General features: G+C 33.7%; 1 protein-coding gene across 3 annotated transcripts in view; it reads right to left on the bottom strand.

Moving 5' to 3' along the window:
- Positions 1-19,242, bottom strand: part of Adk (adenosine kinase) — a 502,187-nt gene that overhangs the window by 252,310 nt on the left and 230,635 nt on the right. For all 3 annotated transcript variants that reach the window (XM_074079212.1, XM_020160795.2, XM_074079213.1), the window contains exons 5-6: positions 14,944-15,116; positions 7,605-7,713 (exon numbers count right to left, since the gene is read on the bottom strand). In XM_074079212.1, the coding sequence (XP_073935313.1) occupies positions 7,605-7,713; positions 14,944-15,116 (282 nt within the window). The remainder of the gene's footprint in view (positions 1-7,604; positions 7,714-14,943; positions 15,117-19,242) is intronic.

Raw genomic sequence — 19,242 nt, 5'->3', positions numbered from 1 at the left:
CACGGTACACAGATACCTCAATAAGCTGTTAATTAGAATAAATTCCATTCTATTTATCTGGAAGGCTAGAGATAACAGAACATATGGGTTAAATCACACTGAACTATAAAGATTCTATAATATGCTCAGTAAATATGTTGGAATACAGATATTCTTCTGCTGATACTTGGTTTTCTGTCTAGTTTATACACAATTTCAAAAAAACAACTATCACATGAATGTGTACACTGTCATAATGTTTATAAGAGTTCTCTTTCTTAAAATCATGGTTATTGAAGAGATTTAGTAAACAGTTTCTTAAGTAATTGCTGATTATTCTGAAATATATAAATAGAAGTGGAAATCAATAAATAATTTATTAATTCATTTAGGGATCTATATAGGAGCTTGCTGTTTTAACAACTAAGTGCTACACATATGCTTACATTCTTACAAATCTGAGAGAATTAGCACACAGTATGCTTTCCAATCTCACACTAAATCCCAAGACCTCATTATAATGCCACAAGTCCACAACACAAAAGCTTCCAATCTATCTTTAGGCTCTAAGCTTCTATAACCAATGCTACCTTATTTCTTTTAAGTAAATAAAAAGATTATTCTGCTTATTGAAAAAAAAGTTAGTATTCCCAAGGATTTCCCTTCTTTATTGATAGACACTTCCCTATTAAAAACATAACTATAGCAAAAAGGGAAGGTAGCATGGCTCAAGTGGTAGGGCACCTGCCTAGCAAAAAAGAGACAGTGAGTTTAAACCCCAATACTACCCCAGAACATTAAATAAACGAACAAATAAATAAACTCACTAAGTATTACTTTAAGAAAATGATAATGTTAGAATTTAACTTGCTAAAAAATTCTAGAGAAACTGGACATAAATAGGATTTGTATGGTAACAATTGGAAGATTTTCTAGTAAGAATCAAAGATTGTCCTTGGTAAGGAGAAAGCACCAAAAATAAGTCACATATGTAACTCACTGAATATGGAAAAAAATTAAACCCTAATGCTAATGCTTAACAAGTAAAATAATTAAGACTTTTATTGGTATTACATTTCTTGTTTAACCACACAGTTTGGAGCTTTGCTTAAAAGGATGTAAAACTGGCACATAAAATCATAACCCTCACATGAGAGATTCATATGTATGGGAGGAATTATACAACAAAAGCTACAGATGGAACAAACAATGCCACATACTAAATTTCATTGTTTGAATTTTTGTTTTTTTTGAGATGGGGGGGGTCTTTCCCTACTTCCCTGGCTAGTCTCTTAAACTCTTGAACTCAAATGATCCTCCACCACGTCAGGCTTCAGAGTACTGGGGATACAGGCATAAACCACCACACCAGGCTTATTCTTTTGATTTTTAAATGTAATGCACCTTAAGGTCACCTTCAAAGACATTTTTAGATAAAAGCTTAACAATACATAGTTAATCCCTAATGAAGTCAATGGAGCAGTACAGAATATGATAATTAAAAAACTCCATCTAAAAATGCAGGAATAAAACCGTAAGGTGACCAACATAATGTGAGTTTTAATACATGAAAGTTTAAAACTTGCATTTGGAAGAATGATAAAAGGCCAAGGGTACTACAACCATCCCACCACTTTAACTAGTAATCTCAGAAGAATAATAAAAAGATTAATTTCCAGATTCCAAAAAGTGCTTTGAACTCTATTTAAATATTTTATAAAAACCATGATGTATTAGTTAATTGTCATTCATAGGATAGTTTATATGTATATTTTTAAAAAACCCATTAGTGCACTTTGTCTACCGAACTATACTTATTATAATAGTATAACTTTCTAAAGATGGTATTATAAAGCCTTTCCCAATGCTATAATAAGGCTTAAGATAAAGAATTTAAGAAATTGTCGTAAGTTAGCAAAACTTTTCTATCTGCCTGGATACATGGGAGAAGGAGGGATAGTACATTTCAAATGTAGGTTAAAATACTATCTTTCTTCTTATTACATTATTTTGGTTTCTCTTATGTTATCATTGCAAGATACATCCACTTACATTCACTAGAACCTTTCTTAAATCTCTTCATGATAGAAGGAATTCTGGATGACAAGTATTAAATTTTGAACATAACTAAAATGATGTTTGAAAATTATAATCATGTTTTAGTAAATCTTTTTAGTAAAAAGTGCTAAAAGATAACTGAATCTCAAAACCCAGCTATCTTGTATTTTGTTACATATTCATTCTAATTTGTTATTTATTGTTGACACCATATTACTGATACAATTTAAATATATAATTCCTTGGACTAGATTTTTGTCATACCACCTCATTTTAAGGACTTAGTTATTGTTTCCAGACTACTGACAAATATATCTAATAATATTTGGTAATAGAATGTGTCTAGCATGTTCCAGGACCTCAAAAGACATTTAATCATAACTCAGTATGAATGAATAGATGTCTCTCCCCTGCCCCGCCCAGAACTAGGGACTGTACTCAGGGCTTTGCACTTGCAAAGCATAGGCTCTACCACTTGAACGACCCCAGTCCTTCTGTTTTTAGTTGTCTTTCAGAAAGGGTCAACTCTGGCCAGCCTTGGACTATAATCGTCCTACCTTTGCCTCCTGAGTAGTTAGGACTGCAGACGTGTGCCACCATGCCATGCCCTAAATAAATGTCCTACTAAGATAGCTTTTTAACTCATGGTACAGGTATGAAGTTTAGTAGAAAATCAAATGAAGACAAAGTGGAAGATATAAAATGAAAATATTTGACACTTGAAAACCCCACCCTCACAAAAACCATATTCTCCAAAATGGTAAAATTCTAGGCCTAAATGGATAAAAAAGGTTAAATTTTTTAAAATCAATGCAGATGAGGATGGGAGGAATTTTTCTATGCAATAGGAATGAGGAAAAGTACACAAAGAAAGAAATAGGCATGGGTGCCAAGAGGAAATTCAAATACAAGTCTCATATTCTTACATAATTATTGACAAGACAGGATTTAATATTCTTTTACTTATAGTGCTTCATTTTCCGGCAGTAAAAAAAGTATACATCTGGCTGACTTTGTTTATTCAGAGTCACAAGGTAATGAAAACTTTTGTTAAACTTATTTCTTAAAAATCTTTTTAATAAAAAAGTTTTTTTTTTAAAAGAAACCATTTTATCAACTTTTATTTATTTATTTACATCTATCTATCTACGGTCTTGCTATATTGGTCAGTCCAGCCTTGAACTCATGATCCTCCTGTTTGAGCCTTCCATATGTATCTGGGATTGCAGGCACTGTTCCACCATGCCCAGCTATCTCTAAAGTTTAAAACTCTTCTAATAATAAACCTAAAGTTGCAAGCACATTAGTTCTTTACAGTGTATTTGAAACTTAGAAAGTTTTCTCATAAAAAATGAGTTATTAAATAATGGATAGGTTTCTATGCAAAATCTTACAGAACTACACCCCCAGCACTAAGACCAGGGTTTCTTAATGCTGGCTTTACTAGTATTTTGAAATGGAAAATTCTTTGTTATAGGATGTTGTCTGATGAGTTGTAAGATGCTTAGCAATATTTGCTGTCCTATTTCTATTATGGCAACTACCCAGTCATCACCATAAAAAACAACTTTGGACATTATTAAGGACAAAGGACGAAACTAGGGAACCACTTACTGTCAGAAAGTACAATTATAGAACCACCTAAACAAAATATACAAAATACTGTATTTTGTATATACTGGATATACAAAATATCCAGTATCCCAAAAATGAAAATTCACATGATGGAAAGCAAAGAACTATCAGGCATACCAGAAAAATACAATGAGTAAGATTCATGACAGTTTAGATGTTACAGAAGAAAATATTAGTGAAGTAGAAGGCACAGCAAAAGAAAATATCCAAAATAAAACACAAGGAGAAAAAAGAATTTAAAGAACGCAAAGGATATCAGTGAACTATGAGACAATGTCAAGTGTCTAAAAGATGCCAGAAACAACTGTGATGAAAAATGGCTTCAAACATTTCAAACACAATTAAAACTATAAACTAATAGCTCTAATAAGGTAAACAAACTCTGATCATGAGAAACATAAAGAAAACACAAAAGCACATCATAATAAAATTGTTTGAAACCAGTAATGAATATGAAATTGTAAAAGTAAAGGCCCAAGAGGTGGGAGGTCATATATACAGAGGTACAAAAATAAGGATGACAAATTTCGTATCATGTAATGAAAGACAAAGAAAAAAAAATAAAAACTGTCAAGTGGAGCACTGGTTGCTCACAGCTATAATTCTAGTTACTTATGATGCAGAGATCAGGAGCATCAAGGTTTAAAGCCAGACCAGACAAATAGTTTGCAAGACCTAACTTGAAAATGCACAATACAAAAAAGGGCTGGTGGAATGCTCAAGTGGTAGTGTTTCCCTGGCACGAGGCCAAGTTCAAACTCCAGTAGCTTAAAAAAAAAAAACAAAACCAAAAAATAAACAATCATAAAAGCCCCACCACTGTCACTACCAAAAAACAGGTAAAACAAAAACTATCCACCAGCAGACGAGCTAGTGGAGTGGCTCAAGTGGTAGTATGCCTGCCTTGAAAGCACAAGGTTCAACCCCCAGTACAGCCCCCTGCAAAAAAAGAAAGAAAAAGTTGAATGGGAAATAAAGATGTCTTCAAACATATAAAAGCTGAAAGAATTCATCACCAACAGATCCAAATAGAAGAAATGTTAAAGAATGCCCTTTAGACAGAAGGAAAATAATCCTAGATGGAAACCTGATTCTAACCAAAAGGAATGAAAAGTACTGAAAATGGCAATTACATGAATAAATGCATGCTTTTTTTCTTATTATTTAAATCTTTTTATGAGATGTGATAATTTAAATAAAAATAATAACAAGGTACTATGGTGCTTATAAAATATGTACAAGTAAAATGTGTGTTGTATGTTATGTGACGAAGCTTAAAATTAAACAATCTTTGTGTTAAATTGAAAAGTAAAGATGATTGCATAAAGTCTAGAAGGGGTGAAATGGAGGTATACTATTATAAGATATTATGTGTGAAGTCACAGAGTTTGAAGGCAAACTGTGGTAAGTGGAAGATGTACACTATAAATTCTAAAATAACAAAAAAGGGAGACTAAGTCAACAGAGAACATTAAAATACAAGATTAACTCAAAAGATAACAGGAACGATAAAAAACAGAATGAAGAATGGGATAAATGGAAAGTAAGTACTAAGACAATGATCTTAAACTTAACCATGTTGATAATCACATTACATTCAAATGAAATACAAACATTCAAATGAAAAGATAGGCATTGTCAGGTTGGACCAAAAAAAAAAGACTTAACACACTTTAAAAATGAAGGGGAGGAAGAATACAGACTATGATCATCAATAATCAAAGAAAGCAGGCACAGTTGATTTCAGGGCAAAGTGTAATCAGGTATAAATATTTTATAATAATAAATAGGTAAAATAAATTCTAGATGTTAAAGATTTGTTGAATATTCACGAACAATATATAGCATGTAAGTTATCCAAATGAATCTATTTTGAAATCAAGTTGAATAAAGGTTGGTCTGGCAATATTAAAGAGTGTTATTTTATGAGAATACTGAAATAGAAACTAAGAGGTAACAGGTACTATTAGAGATAGCAAATGGAACCCATTTGGATATTTCTTTTGGCTGAATATACAACATGAATCAACCTTTCTTATTTATTGGACCAGAACTGATCACTTTATGCCTCATATAAAACTATACTTTTGGATAAACAGTTAATAAAGTTATGAAAATTCCATTTACTAAATTTAGCTACAAGTGTTAACTACATAATCATTAAAACTATGAGTTGTCTGCAAGGTGGGTCTATACTTCTATAAATTTCTTTTCACCCAAAGTTAGTTAGATATATTACACTGTGTATCATTAGCATGCAGATTCATCAAATCATTATGCATTGTTTACAAGTTGGCACATAATTCAGGATTCAACCATTATATAATACAAAGAATTGTAATTATCAAGTTAAAAATCCTTTGTCATCAGAATACATTGTCTTCTTCACAGTCTACCTAAAGAATATACTATACATCAGGTCAAATTTTAAATCATGTGCTTTTGGAAAAATTAAGACTCTTAAACCTAAGGTGATTTGAAATAATACATAAGTATCCCCTAAAACATCACACTACAAGGGCATGTGGTAGAATACACCTGTAATTCCAGCTCTTGGGAGGCTAAGCCAGGAGGGACACCAATTTGAGGCCAGACTGGGCTAAATAGTGAGTTGGAGGCCAGCCTGAGTTACACAGTGAGAACTTGTCTCAAAACAGGAGAAACAACAAAAAAGAATCATACTACAAAAACATACTAGGAAAACTTTGAAGGAAAATTTAACCATATAAGAAATGCAATTGTAAGTAATAAAGAGGGAAAAATAAAATACTTTCCTCACATACTAGAAAAGAGATAGCATGCCTGTCCATTATATAATCTTCTCAATGTATGCATTTACTGGACAGTCATAAAGGGGCAGGATTTGCTATACAGAGGAGTCAATAACAATACTGTAAACCCCACAGCAGAACACATAAACATGCTGTAGGATACATTAACACTAGACTAAAAGAAATAATTTTATTTTCAATAACATGCTTGTACTGGATAATCAATTCTTTACAAATCTTACCAGCTGTTTCACACAGTTCAGGTAGGGGAATGGCAGCAGCTGTTATATCAAAACCATGTATTATATTCATATGAGATGCTTTCAATTTTTCATAGGGATCTATTTATTTGTGAGCAACAATGTTTAACTAACATTAAATAACAACAAAGCAATCATGGTGTGATTAATTCAGGAAAATTTTTAGAATAGTTCTATTTTAGAAATGAATTCTTCACCAATTATTTTTATGTCAGAAAACTTAATAATTCAAATTACATGCTGCCCTGATTCCCAGATTTAAGGGATTTGTCACAATCAATGTTTCTGAAACATTAAATTAAAAGTTGTCATGGTAATTACTATGGAATAAATAGCAATTAAGTTTTTTTTTTTTAGGAAAATAAGCTTGAACTATTTGCAGTGAATATTTATGTTACTAATATTTTTAACACACAATGCAAGCCTCATTTATAACAAGCTGCCTAAAAAAAGAAAATGTTAAGTTTGTGGAATGATTTCAAAAGAGCTTATGAGGGCGGGGGCTTGGCTCAAGTAGTAGAGTGCTTGGATACAGCAAATTTGAGGCCCTAAGTTCAAACTCTAGTGCTGCCTTCTCCCAAAAAATGATTTCATGAAACTGATTTAATAATACAGAATTCTATGATTCTATACTATGTTAATTTCTCCTACATCATAATTCTAAGCTTGGTTGAGAAGTATGCGTGTATAAAACGGGATAGACTTGAAGGTAAGTAACACAAATTATGTACCAATAGAGAATGATTATATTTTTCTTCTGTAAGTATAATAGTGAATCAAAGATATGCTCTGAGATGAGTAAACAATAAGTAAAAGACAATTATTTTTAAATGTTTATCAGTCAACCACTACATTCTTTCAGGTGATACAGGCTTAAAACGTGAATTAAGTAAATACTTACAGCTATATAGCAAACTTTTGCTTTTTGTACCAACATCCAGTTTTTCTCCAGATCAAGATGCTTTTCCTTTTTATAACAATTGGCAGCAGCAAGATTCGCTATAAGGGACCTAAACAAACCAAAGAAAAAGCAAATAGGTTTTACTTCTACAGTTAATTACCAATATTTCTGGAAATTCTTATGTTTACATTTTAATTAATTCTTGAAAACAGATTTCTTAATAACTGCAAATATTTTGTTTTGAGAACTTTCTGAGCGTTCAATACTGTCTTCAAGACAAAAAGAGATATGATAACCTTTCTAAATTCTACTTGGTATCTTGAGAAACTGACATCTACTAGTAGATGTCTACAGAACATTTCATCCAACCTCTACACAATATACATTCTTATCAGCAGCCCATGGAACCTTCTCGAAAATAGATCATATCCTAGGGCACAAAGCAAGCCTCAGCAAATATAAGAAAATAGAAATAATACCGTGCATACTATCTGAGCACAATGCAGTAAAAGTAGAACTCAACAACAGAAGTAAAGACAAAAAACATGCAAACAGCTGCAAACTAAATAACTCATTACTTAATGAAGAATCGATCATCGATGCAATAAAAGAGGAAATTAAAAAGTTCCTGGAAGTCAATGAAAATGAAAACACAACCTACCGGAACCTAAGGGACACAGCTAAGGCAGTCTTGAGAGGAAAGTTTATACCCATGAGTGCATATATTAAAAAGATTGTAAGATCCCAAATCAATGACCTAATGATACATCTCGAACTCCTAGAAAAACAAGAACAAGCAAATCCCAAAATAAATAGAAGGAGAGAAATAATAAAAATAAGAGCTGAAATTCACGAAATAGAAACCAAAAAAACCATACAAAGAATTAATGAAACAAAAAGTTGGTTCTTTGAAAAAAATAAACAAGATCGATAGACCCCTGGCAAACCTGACTAAAATGAGGAGAGAAAAAACCCAAATTAGTAGAATCAGGAATGCAAAAGGGGAGATAACAACAAACACCATGGAAGTCCAGGAAATCATCAGAGACTACTTTGAGAACCTATATTCAAATAAATTTGAAAATCTCAAAGAAATGGACAGATTTCTAGATACATATGATCATCCAAAACTGAACCAAGAGGAAATTAATCACCTGAATAGACCTATAACACAAAATGAAATTGAAGCAGCAATCAAGAGTCTCCCCAAAAAGAAAAGTCCAGGACCTGATGGATTCTCTGCTGAATTCTATAAGACCTTTAAAGCAGAACTGATACCAACCCTCCTTAAACTGTTCCACGAAATAGAAAGGGAAGGAAAACTGCCAAACACATTTTATGAAGCCAGTATTACACTTATACCATAACCAGGCAAAGACACCTCCAAAAAGGAGAACTATAGGCCAATCTCCTTAATGAACATTGACGCAAAAATCCTCAACAAAATAATGGCAAACCGAATTCAACAACACATCAAAAAGATTATTCACCACGACCAAGTAGGCTTCATCCCAGGGATGCGGGGGTGGTTCAACATACGAAAATCAATAAACGTAATAAACCACATTAACAGAAGCAAAGACAAAAACCACTTGATCATCTCAATAGATGCAGAAAAAGCCTTTGATAAGATCCAACATCATTTCATGATAAAAGCTCTAAGAAAACTAGGAATAGAAGGAAAGTTCCTCAACATTATAAAAGCTATATATGACAAACCTACAGCCAGCATTATACTTAACGGAGAAAAACTGAAACCATTCCCTCTAAAATCAGGAACCAGACAAGGATACCCACTATCTCCACTCCTATTCAACATAGTACTGGAATTCCTAGCCAGAGCAATTAGGCAAGAAGAAGGAATAAAAGGAATACAAATAGGTAAAGAAACTGTCAAAATATCCCTATTTGAAGACGACATGATCCTATACCTTAAAGACCCAAAAAACTCTACTCAGAAGCTTCTAGACATCATCAATAGCTATAGCAAGGTAGCAGGATATAAAATCAACATAGAAAAATCATTAGCATTTCTATAAACTAACAATGAGCAAACGGAAAAAGAAAGTATGAAAACAATTCCATTTACAATTGCCTCAAAAAAAATCAAATACCTAGGTGTAAACCTAACAAAAGATGTGAAAGACCTCTACAAGGAAAACTATACACTTCTGAAGAAAGAGACTGAGGAAGACTATAGAAAGTGGAGAGATCTCCCATGCTCATGGATTGGTAGAATCAACATAGTAAAAATGTCGATACTCCCAAAAGTAATCTACATGTTTAATGCAATTCCCATCAAAATTCCAATGACATTCATTAAAGACATTGAAAAATCTACTGTTAAATTTATATGGAAACACAAGAGGCCACGAATAGCCAAGGCAATACTCAGTCAAAAGAACAATGCAGGAGGTATCACAATACCTGACTTCAAACTATATTACAAAGCAATAACGATAAAAACAGCATGGTACTGGCACAAAAACAGACATGAAGACCAGTGGAACAGAATAGAGGATCCAGATATGAAGCCACACAACTATAACCAACTTGTCTTTGACAAAGGAGCTAAAAATATACGATTTAGAAATAGCAGCCTCTTCAACAAAAACTGCTGGGAAAACTGGTTAGCAGTCTGCAAAAAACTGAAACTAGATCCATGTATTTCACCCTATACCAAGATTAACTCAAAATGGATCAAGGATCTTAATATCAGACCCCAAACTCTTAAGTAGATACAAGAAAGAGTAGGAAATACTCTGGAGTTAGTAGGTATAGGTAAGAACTTTCTCAATGAAACCCCAGCAGCACAGCAACTAAGTGATAGCATAGATAAATGGGACCTCATAAAACTAAAAAGCTTCTGTTCATCAAAAGAAATGGTCTCTAAACTGAAGAGAACACCCACAGAGTGGGAGAAAATATTTGCCAACTATACATCAGACAAAGGACTGATAACCAGAATATACAGGGAACTTAAAAAACTAAATTCTCCCAAAACTAATGAACCAATAAAGAAATGGGCACGTGAACTAAACAGAACTTTCTCAAAAGAAGAAATTCAAATGGCCAGAAAACACATGAAAAAATGCTCACCATCTCTAGCAATAAAGGAAATGCAAATTAAAACCACGCTAAGATTCCACCTCACCCCTGTTAGAATAGCCATCATCGGCAACACCACCACCAACAGATGTTGGCGAGGATGCGGGGAAAAAGGAACCCTCTTACACTGTTGGTGGGAATGTAGACTACTACAATCACTCTGGAAAAAAATTTGGAGGCTACTTAAAAAGCTGGACATCGATCTACCATTTGATCCAGCAATACCACTCTTGGGGATATACCCAAAAGACTGTTACTCCAGAGGCACCTGCACATCCATGTTTATTGCGGCACTATTCACAATAGCCAAGTTATGGAAACAGCCAAGATGCCCCAGCACTGACGAATGGATTAAGAAAATGTGGTATTTATACACAATGGAATTCTATGCAGCCATGAAGAAGAATGAAATGTAATTATTCTCTGGTAAATGGATGGAATTGGAGAACATCATTCTGAGTGAGGTTAGCCTGGCCCAAAAGACCAAAAATCCTATGTTCTCCCTCATATGTGGACATTAGATCAAGGGCAAACACAACAAGGGGATTGGACTATGAGCACATGATAAAAGCGAGAGCACACAAGGGAGGGGTGAGGATAGGTAAGACACCTAAAAAACTAGCTAGCATTTGTTGCCCTTAACGCAGAGAAACTAAAGCAGATACCTTAAAGCAATTGAGGCCAATAGGAAAAGGGGAACAGGTACTAGAGAAAAGGTTAGATCAAAAAGAATTAACCTAGAAGGTAACACCCACGCACAGGAAATTAATGTGAGTCAATGCCCTGTATAGCTATCCTTATCTCAACCAGCAAAAACCCTTGTTCCTTCCTATTATTGCTTATACTCTCTCTACAACAAAATTAGAGATAAGGGCAAAATAGTTTCTGCTGGGTATTGGCGGGGGAGAGAGGGGGGACGGAGTGGGTGGTAAGGGAGGGGGTGGGGCCAGGGGGGAGAAATGAACCAAGCCTTGTATGCACATATGAATAATAAAAGAAAAATGAAAAAAAAAAAAAAGAAACTGACATCTAAGTTTTGAAACTAAAATCTTGTACATTTTCATAGTTCAAAATGTGGTAAAGAAATAAAGCTACTAAATCATTCTGCAATGGGAAATATATGTAACCAAAAACTTCATTTTTACGGTGGAAAATAACTTTATAAAAATAAGATCAACAATTGTAACTGGCTATTTAATGTAATGCTTTAAAGCCAAGTATGAAATGAATTTCATAAAACATACATATGAATGTAGACCATATTTACTGGGAGGAATAAATTTGCAAACTATTACATCTTAAGGACTGGAATCAAGTATAATTAGTTTCTATAGCTAAAAATTCCATAGGCTGGGTCCAATTTTACATCTAGAAAATGTAAGCAGTATACTGTATTTAAAATCTTGCTACAAGTTCCACAAAGATCGTTTAATTATAAGCCAAAAACTAAACTTAATGAAATGAAAGCAATTAGTTGTATTTCATATAAATAAATATAAATAGCTTTCATTCTCATTCAAACCTGGACTATACAAAAATACCTGCAAATTTTTCTCTTTTGTTAATTAAATAGTAACAGCTGTGGCTTATAAAAAGAATCATCTCATCATTTGAGATTTTTGTAATGTTTAGTTACTGTGCTTAAAAGAAAAAAAAAATTCAATTCTCTTGTAAAATGTATTTCTACTCACCAATATATGCCAATTTACTACTGCATGATACATATGTTTATACTCAGTTAAATGAAGGAAAATGAAAGAAAGATGCATAAATATACACATATGCAAAATAACTATATTGCAAACTTAGGCAAAATTAATCATTTTTGGGGAGTGCCAGAGATTGAATATTCGTTAAAGTATTTTAATAATCATGACTTTAGGAAAGTTTTGATTAAAATGGCTACATAAAAAAAACACAAATGCTTCTGATATTAGCTAATAAAGTTTGATTTGATAATAAAACTAGTTTCTGATTACTAGCCTTATCATTCTGTTATGTTCCAGAATTGGGATAATGAGTTAGACAGTGAGAGTTATCTCCCAGTTTCTGGCTTCCCATACCGTCTGAACAATACTGATAACCATAACCATAATATTGGTATACAAATTAAATTTCTGCCATATAAGAGATCTAATATTATAACTGCAATTTAAAATAGCAATTCAGCATACCAAGACAGTTGTCTTGTCTCTGAGCAATTTTACTTTAGTCTGAGTGGTATCAGAGGCAATACTTGACCCATTTCTCACTAATGGAAAAAACACAGCACCTGTAGATTAAAGTTTCTTTTAGGAAAACTGAAAAGGGTAAAGTTATAAAAAAGCAGATTTTAATGCCTGAATAATCGTTTAAATTTTTGAAACCCTAAAATCAAAAAATTCTCCAACAAAAGAGAGGTCTGAAAATGGTTCTACTATTCTAATTAGTGAAAGTTAGACTTTACTTATTTAATGACTACTGTCCACACTAATCCTCAGTATCCAAGAGTGTGTCATATCATTAATATACATCTGCTGGGGATCAAGCAATAAGCAAAAATAAAGGAAGTGGGTAAGGCAATGGGGGGAAAAGGGGGTGGAACACTACACAGGAATAAGGGAAGAGAGACCACATATTCCCAACTACAAGGATGCAAAATTCCTACTGAATCATAATTTGAAAATGGGATATCTTTGATGATTCTAACAATATTATCAGTAGGACAGTTACTTTGTTATTTTCTTGCAAAAGAGGAAAAATCCTATACTAATAGGGCAATAATGGTAGCAACAGAAGTACGTATTGAACGAATACCGCCATGCAGCTACAAAAGAACAAATAAAACCAATGTATAGAAGGTCCTAAGAGATACATAACAGGTTCAGATAAAGAATAATTTTCTAGTAAATAAAGTTGTCTAAAAAACATGATTGTTTCAGCTGGCTCATGCCTATAATCACAGCTACTCAGGACGCAGAGACCAGGAGGATCACGGTTTAAAGCCAGCTTGGGCAAATAGCTCATGAGACCATGTCTTGAAAATACCCAACACAGTGGTAGAGCATCTGCCTAGCAAGCATGAAGCTCTGAGTTCAAACTCCAGTACCACTCCCCCTTCAAAAAATTTTTGAAAAATTATATATATATAATATGTATTTGTTTGACAGCACCAGCCACCAACTCTGAATTTTTTAGTGTCCCATGGCTGGGACAATCTTCTCCAGGGCTTAGGACTCTGTTTGGAATTTTTCTGCCCCACATCCAAAATTTAGGCAACAAACAAGGTTTTGTAAGCAGGTTATCAAAGGATTTAAAATGAGTAGATAATTTTTCAAACTCTTCATTTCTGCCTGAAGATAGATATGGTAGTGGGCAATCTCCCCATCTCTGGCACACACCACACAGGAGTTCTAGTTTGTTGTATAATAGTTACTTCACTGTGAAAAATGTCAGATTTAGTCACCTTGGGCCCACTTACCATGTCCCACTGTTCTCTCTCTTCCCCCATTCAATCCCTTTTCCTAAGCACCCTTTGATTTCTCTTATTTGTGAGAACAGTACTACTGTTCATCCAATATAGAGTAACCCCTACAACTCAGTATCACGATAGCATGGCATTATATTGTGCTATTTTGAACAATTAAAACACTTTCTTGATTGTTTCTTTCTTTTTTGAGACAGGGTGTCATGTTATGTCTAGGCTGGCCTTGAACTTATGCCTAAGCCTCACAAGTACTGGCCTTACTGGCGTGCACCATCATGCCTGGCATGGTTGGTTCTTGAGTGGTACATTAACCATAACTGAAGTTGTTTAACATTGATGGATGAATATTTGCCAGACATGTTTTAGTTAACCTAATTCATATGAGACTGGAAGTAATAGAGTATTATGCTTCATGCATACACATATTATAGATTTTAATATTTCAATGTCAGGTTTTGAGATCATTCTTTTCTTGTAGGGCAACTTTATTGTCAACTTTTAAGACATTGAGCAAAACATTTTACTTTCCTGGGCCTAATTATACAAGGCAGAGACTAGACTCGATAAGCTCAAATTTTCATTCCATTATATTTCATGAATTCAAAAGCAGGTTAAATAAAAGTACACTTAAAAGTGCAAAAGGAAAAAATCACTTTTAATGTACATGCCATCACATTAAAAGTGATTATAAACACGAAGTCTGAACTGCAAATTCCGACTGTTTACATAGTCAATTAGTACAGTGCTTTTCCGATTCACACTGACCTGTTGTCACCAGTGATGCATGCAGCACAAGTTCCTGTTGGTTGCTCATTCTGCTCATAGTAATGAGCATCCACATGGGCTTCAGCAGCTTTACCCTTCAGGATCTCCCCAAATTTATCTATCCCAATGCATCCAAAAAATGTTGCTGCTTTGTGCGGCTGTTGAATCATCCACTGAAAAAAATAGGAACATAAATAATTTAATGGGTCAGAAAAAAGGTACACATAGGTCAGTATTCTGCCATGGAGAGTGGGATGAGAGGGATGGTTTTTCAGAAATTATCTATTATGAATGGAATTTTAATGTTGTACTCCTGCTTATGATGAAAATTTGACATACCAGTCACATGAAATCTTATTTACTAGTTTAGGAAAGGGAAAATAGAGTATAGTGGTTAAGGACTTAGAAGCTAAAGTCATAGACTTTAAATTGGATGCTGCCTAGATATATGAAAATCACAGTAATATAATATAATAATATAAGTAGTATAACCTTTTCATAAAAATCACAGGGATTTGAGCTAATTATGAGAAATACTTCAAGTAAATGAAAAGTATGCATCTAGAAAAAAATCAACTATGATTTGTTTGTATCAACAATACTGAAATTTATAAGTCTCCCTTTAATGAAAAGATGAGATATTTGTAGTTAGAATTTTTAACAATTCCAATTTTTTAAAACATTTATTAGATATGAGTATATATTAGCATAACTTATTTATGAATTATTTCAAGAAGTACAATAATGTTTATAAGTACAGCTAATATATTTTGTTTACTATTTATAACTATTTCCCCATTTTACAGATAAAGTGATGCATAGAAATGTTAAGTGACATGCTCTTACTTACAGCTAGTAAGTAGCAGAGGCAAGATTTCAACCCAGATTGTCTTGAAAAAAACAAGACCTGATGAAATAGCTCAGTGGTAGAGTGCCTGCCTAGCATACAAAATGCCCTGGGTGCTATTCCCAGGATTATAAAAGAAAAACAAAACAAAACAAGAACAAATTTCAATCTAACTATCTGGAATAGTAAGATCTAGGCTATCATGTGAAGTTAGAACAAAAAGAAAGTTTCAAAAGTAGATAAAATAACTTATTTCCTAACCATGTTATCTGATGAGAGGTTAATATCCAGGATATAGCAGAAACTTCTACAACTTGACAAAACAAAGGATAAGTAGTTATTTCTCCAAAAAAGACATACCAACATATGGAAAGATATTCAATGTCATTAATTATGTGGGAAATAAAAATCAAAACGACAAGGTATCATTTCACATCAATCAGGATGACCAGAACAGAAAATAAGAAGTGTTAGTGAGGATGTGGATTCGTTGGAAACCTCATGTAGTATTGATGGGAATGTAAACAACCTACTGCAGCCACCAGGGGGGAAAAAAAACACAATGGAAATTCATAAAAACAACTAATATATGATCAAGCAATTCTACTTCTTGGTATATATATATATACAAAAGAAATCAATGTTGGATCTCTGAGATACTTGTATATTCATGTTCCTTAGAGGATTACTCATAACACCAAGAAGTGCAAACAACACAAATGTCCATCAACAAATGAATAGTAAAGAAAATGGGATACATACATGTAGTGAAATATTATGCAGGTTTTAGAAAAGAAGGAAATCCTGTCACATGCAACAAGGATGAATCTTGAGAACATTATGCTAAGCAAAACAAAGTCATTCACTAAAAAGACGATATATAAATCTACTCAGATGAAGAATCTAACGTAGTAAAAACCATAAAAACAACAGAAAGTAGAAAGGTGATTACTAAGAACTATAACTGAAGTTAGGAGGAGCAGAATCAAGTGGGTAGACTTTCAACCATGCCATATGGAACGGTTCTAGAGATGTGCTGCCCACTAGTCAGTTAGTAGCCATCTTGGTTATCAGACTGTCTGTTTTGGCATCTCAGTGCTTGTGTTCAAGTAACCTTTGTTTTACTTAATAATGGACCCAAGGGAAAGATAATGATAATGTTTTGTTTACTGCCTAAATGAGTATTAAAGGTATAATTTATTTAATATATATGAGGGATTCCTATTTACTGAGGCAACAAGTGAAGCTCTGATTTCAAGGTTTTTTTCTTTTTCTTTTTTCTGGCCATACTAGGAATTGAGCCTAGGGCCTTAAGGATGCTAGTCAACTGCCTTATTATTTAAGCGACATCCTAGCCCTTTCTACAATTTTAAAACATGATTTATTATCTATTCTGTAATCAAGCATTTAAATAGAGATGTTTCTAATAAAAACAAAAAAATCAAGTCAATAATCACAAAAATGGGTAAGTAGTAGAAATATTCAACAGTTTTTTTTTAAAAAGCAAAACAAAACTTTCATAGCTAGGTGCTAGTGGCTCATGCCTATAATCCTAAGAACACAGGAGGCCAGCCCAGGCAAATAGTTCTTGAACATTATCTCAAAAATACCCAACAAAAATGTGCTGGCAAAGTGGTTCACATGATAGAGTGCCTGCCTAGCAGGTGTTAGGCCCAGAGTTCAAACCCCAGTGCTACCGAAAAGCCAACAGCCACAACAACCACCCCCAACACACACACACCTTTCTTTTATTTTTTATTTATTCATATGTACATACATTGTTTGTGCCATTTCTCCCCTCTGACCCACACCCCCTCCTTCTCCCTTTCCTCCTGACCCCCTCCTCACTTCCAGGCAGAACCTGTTCTGCCCTCTTCTCCAACTTTGTTGAAGAGAAGACATAAGCAATAATAAGAAAGACAAAACGTTTTTGGTAGTTGAGGTAAGCATAGCTATACAGAGAGATTCCTAGCATTGCTTCCATGCACATGTGTGTTACAACCCAAATTGCTATTGCTTTGTAATATAGTTTGAAGTCGGGTATTGTGCTACCTCCAGCATTGCTCTTTTTACCAAGTATTACTTTGGCTATTCACAGTCTTTTGTGTTTCCAAATGAACTTTAGGGTAGATTTTTCAATCTCTGTGATGAATGTCATTGGGATTTTGATGGGAATTGAATTGAAAATGTAGATTGCTTTTGGTAGTATAGCCATTTTTACTATGTTGATTCTATCAATCCAAGAGCACGGAAAATCTTTCCACCTTCTGTGGTCTTCCTCTCTCTCTTTCTTCAGAGGTTTATAGTTCTCCTTGTAGAATTCATTCATATCCTTTGTTAAGTTTACTCCTAGGTATTTGATTTTTTTTTTTGAGGCTATTGTAAATAGAATTGTTTTCATATATTTTTTCTCAATTCATTCATTGTTGGTGTATAGAAAAGCTAATGATTTTTGTAAGTTGATTTTGTATCCTGCTACATTGCTGAAACTGTTTATGGTGTCTAGAAGTTTTTGGGGTAGATTTTTTTGGGTCTTTGGAGTATAGGATAATGTCGTCTGCAAACAGGGATATTTTGATGGTTTCTTTACCTATTTGAATTCCTTGTATTTCTTCTTCTTGCCTAATTGTTCTGGCTAGGAATTCCAGGACTATGTTGAATAGGAGTGGGGAGAGTGGGCCTAATTCCTGATTTTAGGGGAAATGGTTTCAGTTTTTGTCCATTAAGTATGATGTTGGCTATGGGTATGTCATATATAGCCTTTATAAGTTGAGGTACATTTCTTGTACTCCACCCCTGCATCCCTGGGATGAAGCCGACTTGGTCGTGGTGAATGATCTTTTTTGATGTGTTGTTGAATTTGGTTTGCCATTATTTTATTGAGGATTTTTGCATCAATGTTTGTGAAGGAGACGGGCCCATAGTTCTCCTTTTTGGATGCGTCTCTGTCTGGTTTTTGGATGAGTGTGATACTGGCTTTGTAAAATGAGTTAGGCAGTATTCCTTCCCTTTCTATTTCAGGGAAAAGTTTAAGGAGTTGGTAGTAGATCTTCTTTAAAGGTCTGATAGAATTCAGCAGAGAATTCATCAGGTCCTGGACTTTACTTTTTTGGGAGACTCTTTATTACTGCTTCAATTTCATTTCGTGTTATAGATCTATTTAGGTGGTTAATATCCTCTTAGTTCAATCTTGGATGGTCATAACTATCTAGAAATTTGTCCATTTCTTCAAGATTTTCAAATTTTTGGAACATAGGTTCTCAAAGTAGTCTCTGACGAATCCCTGGATTTCCATGGTGTTTGTTGTTATCTCCCTTTTTGCATTTCTGATTTTAATGATTTGGGTTTTTTCCTCTCCTCATTTTAGTTAGGTTTGCCAGGGGTCTGTCAATCTTGTTTATTTTTTTAAAGAACAAGCTTTTTGTTTTGTTGATTCTTTGTATGTTTTTTTC

This window comes from Castor canadensis, chromosome 7, assembly GCF_047511655.1.
Source record: "Castor canadensis chromosome 7, mCasCan1.hap1v2, whole genome shotgun sequence".
NCBI classification, from domain to species: Eukaryota; Metazoa; Chordata; class Mammalia; order Rodentia; family Castoridae; genus Castor; species Castor canadensis.
The sequence above is the reverse complement of the archived record's forward strand: the minus strand, read 5'-3'. Positions and strand labels throughout refer to the sequence as shown.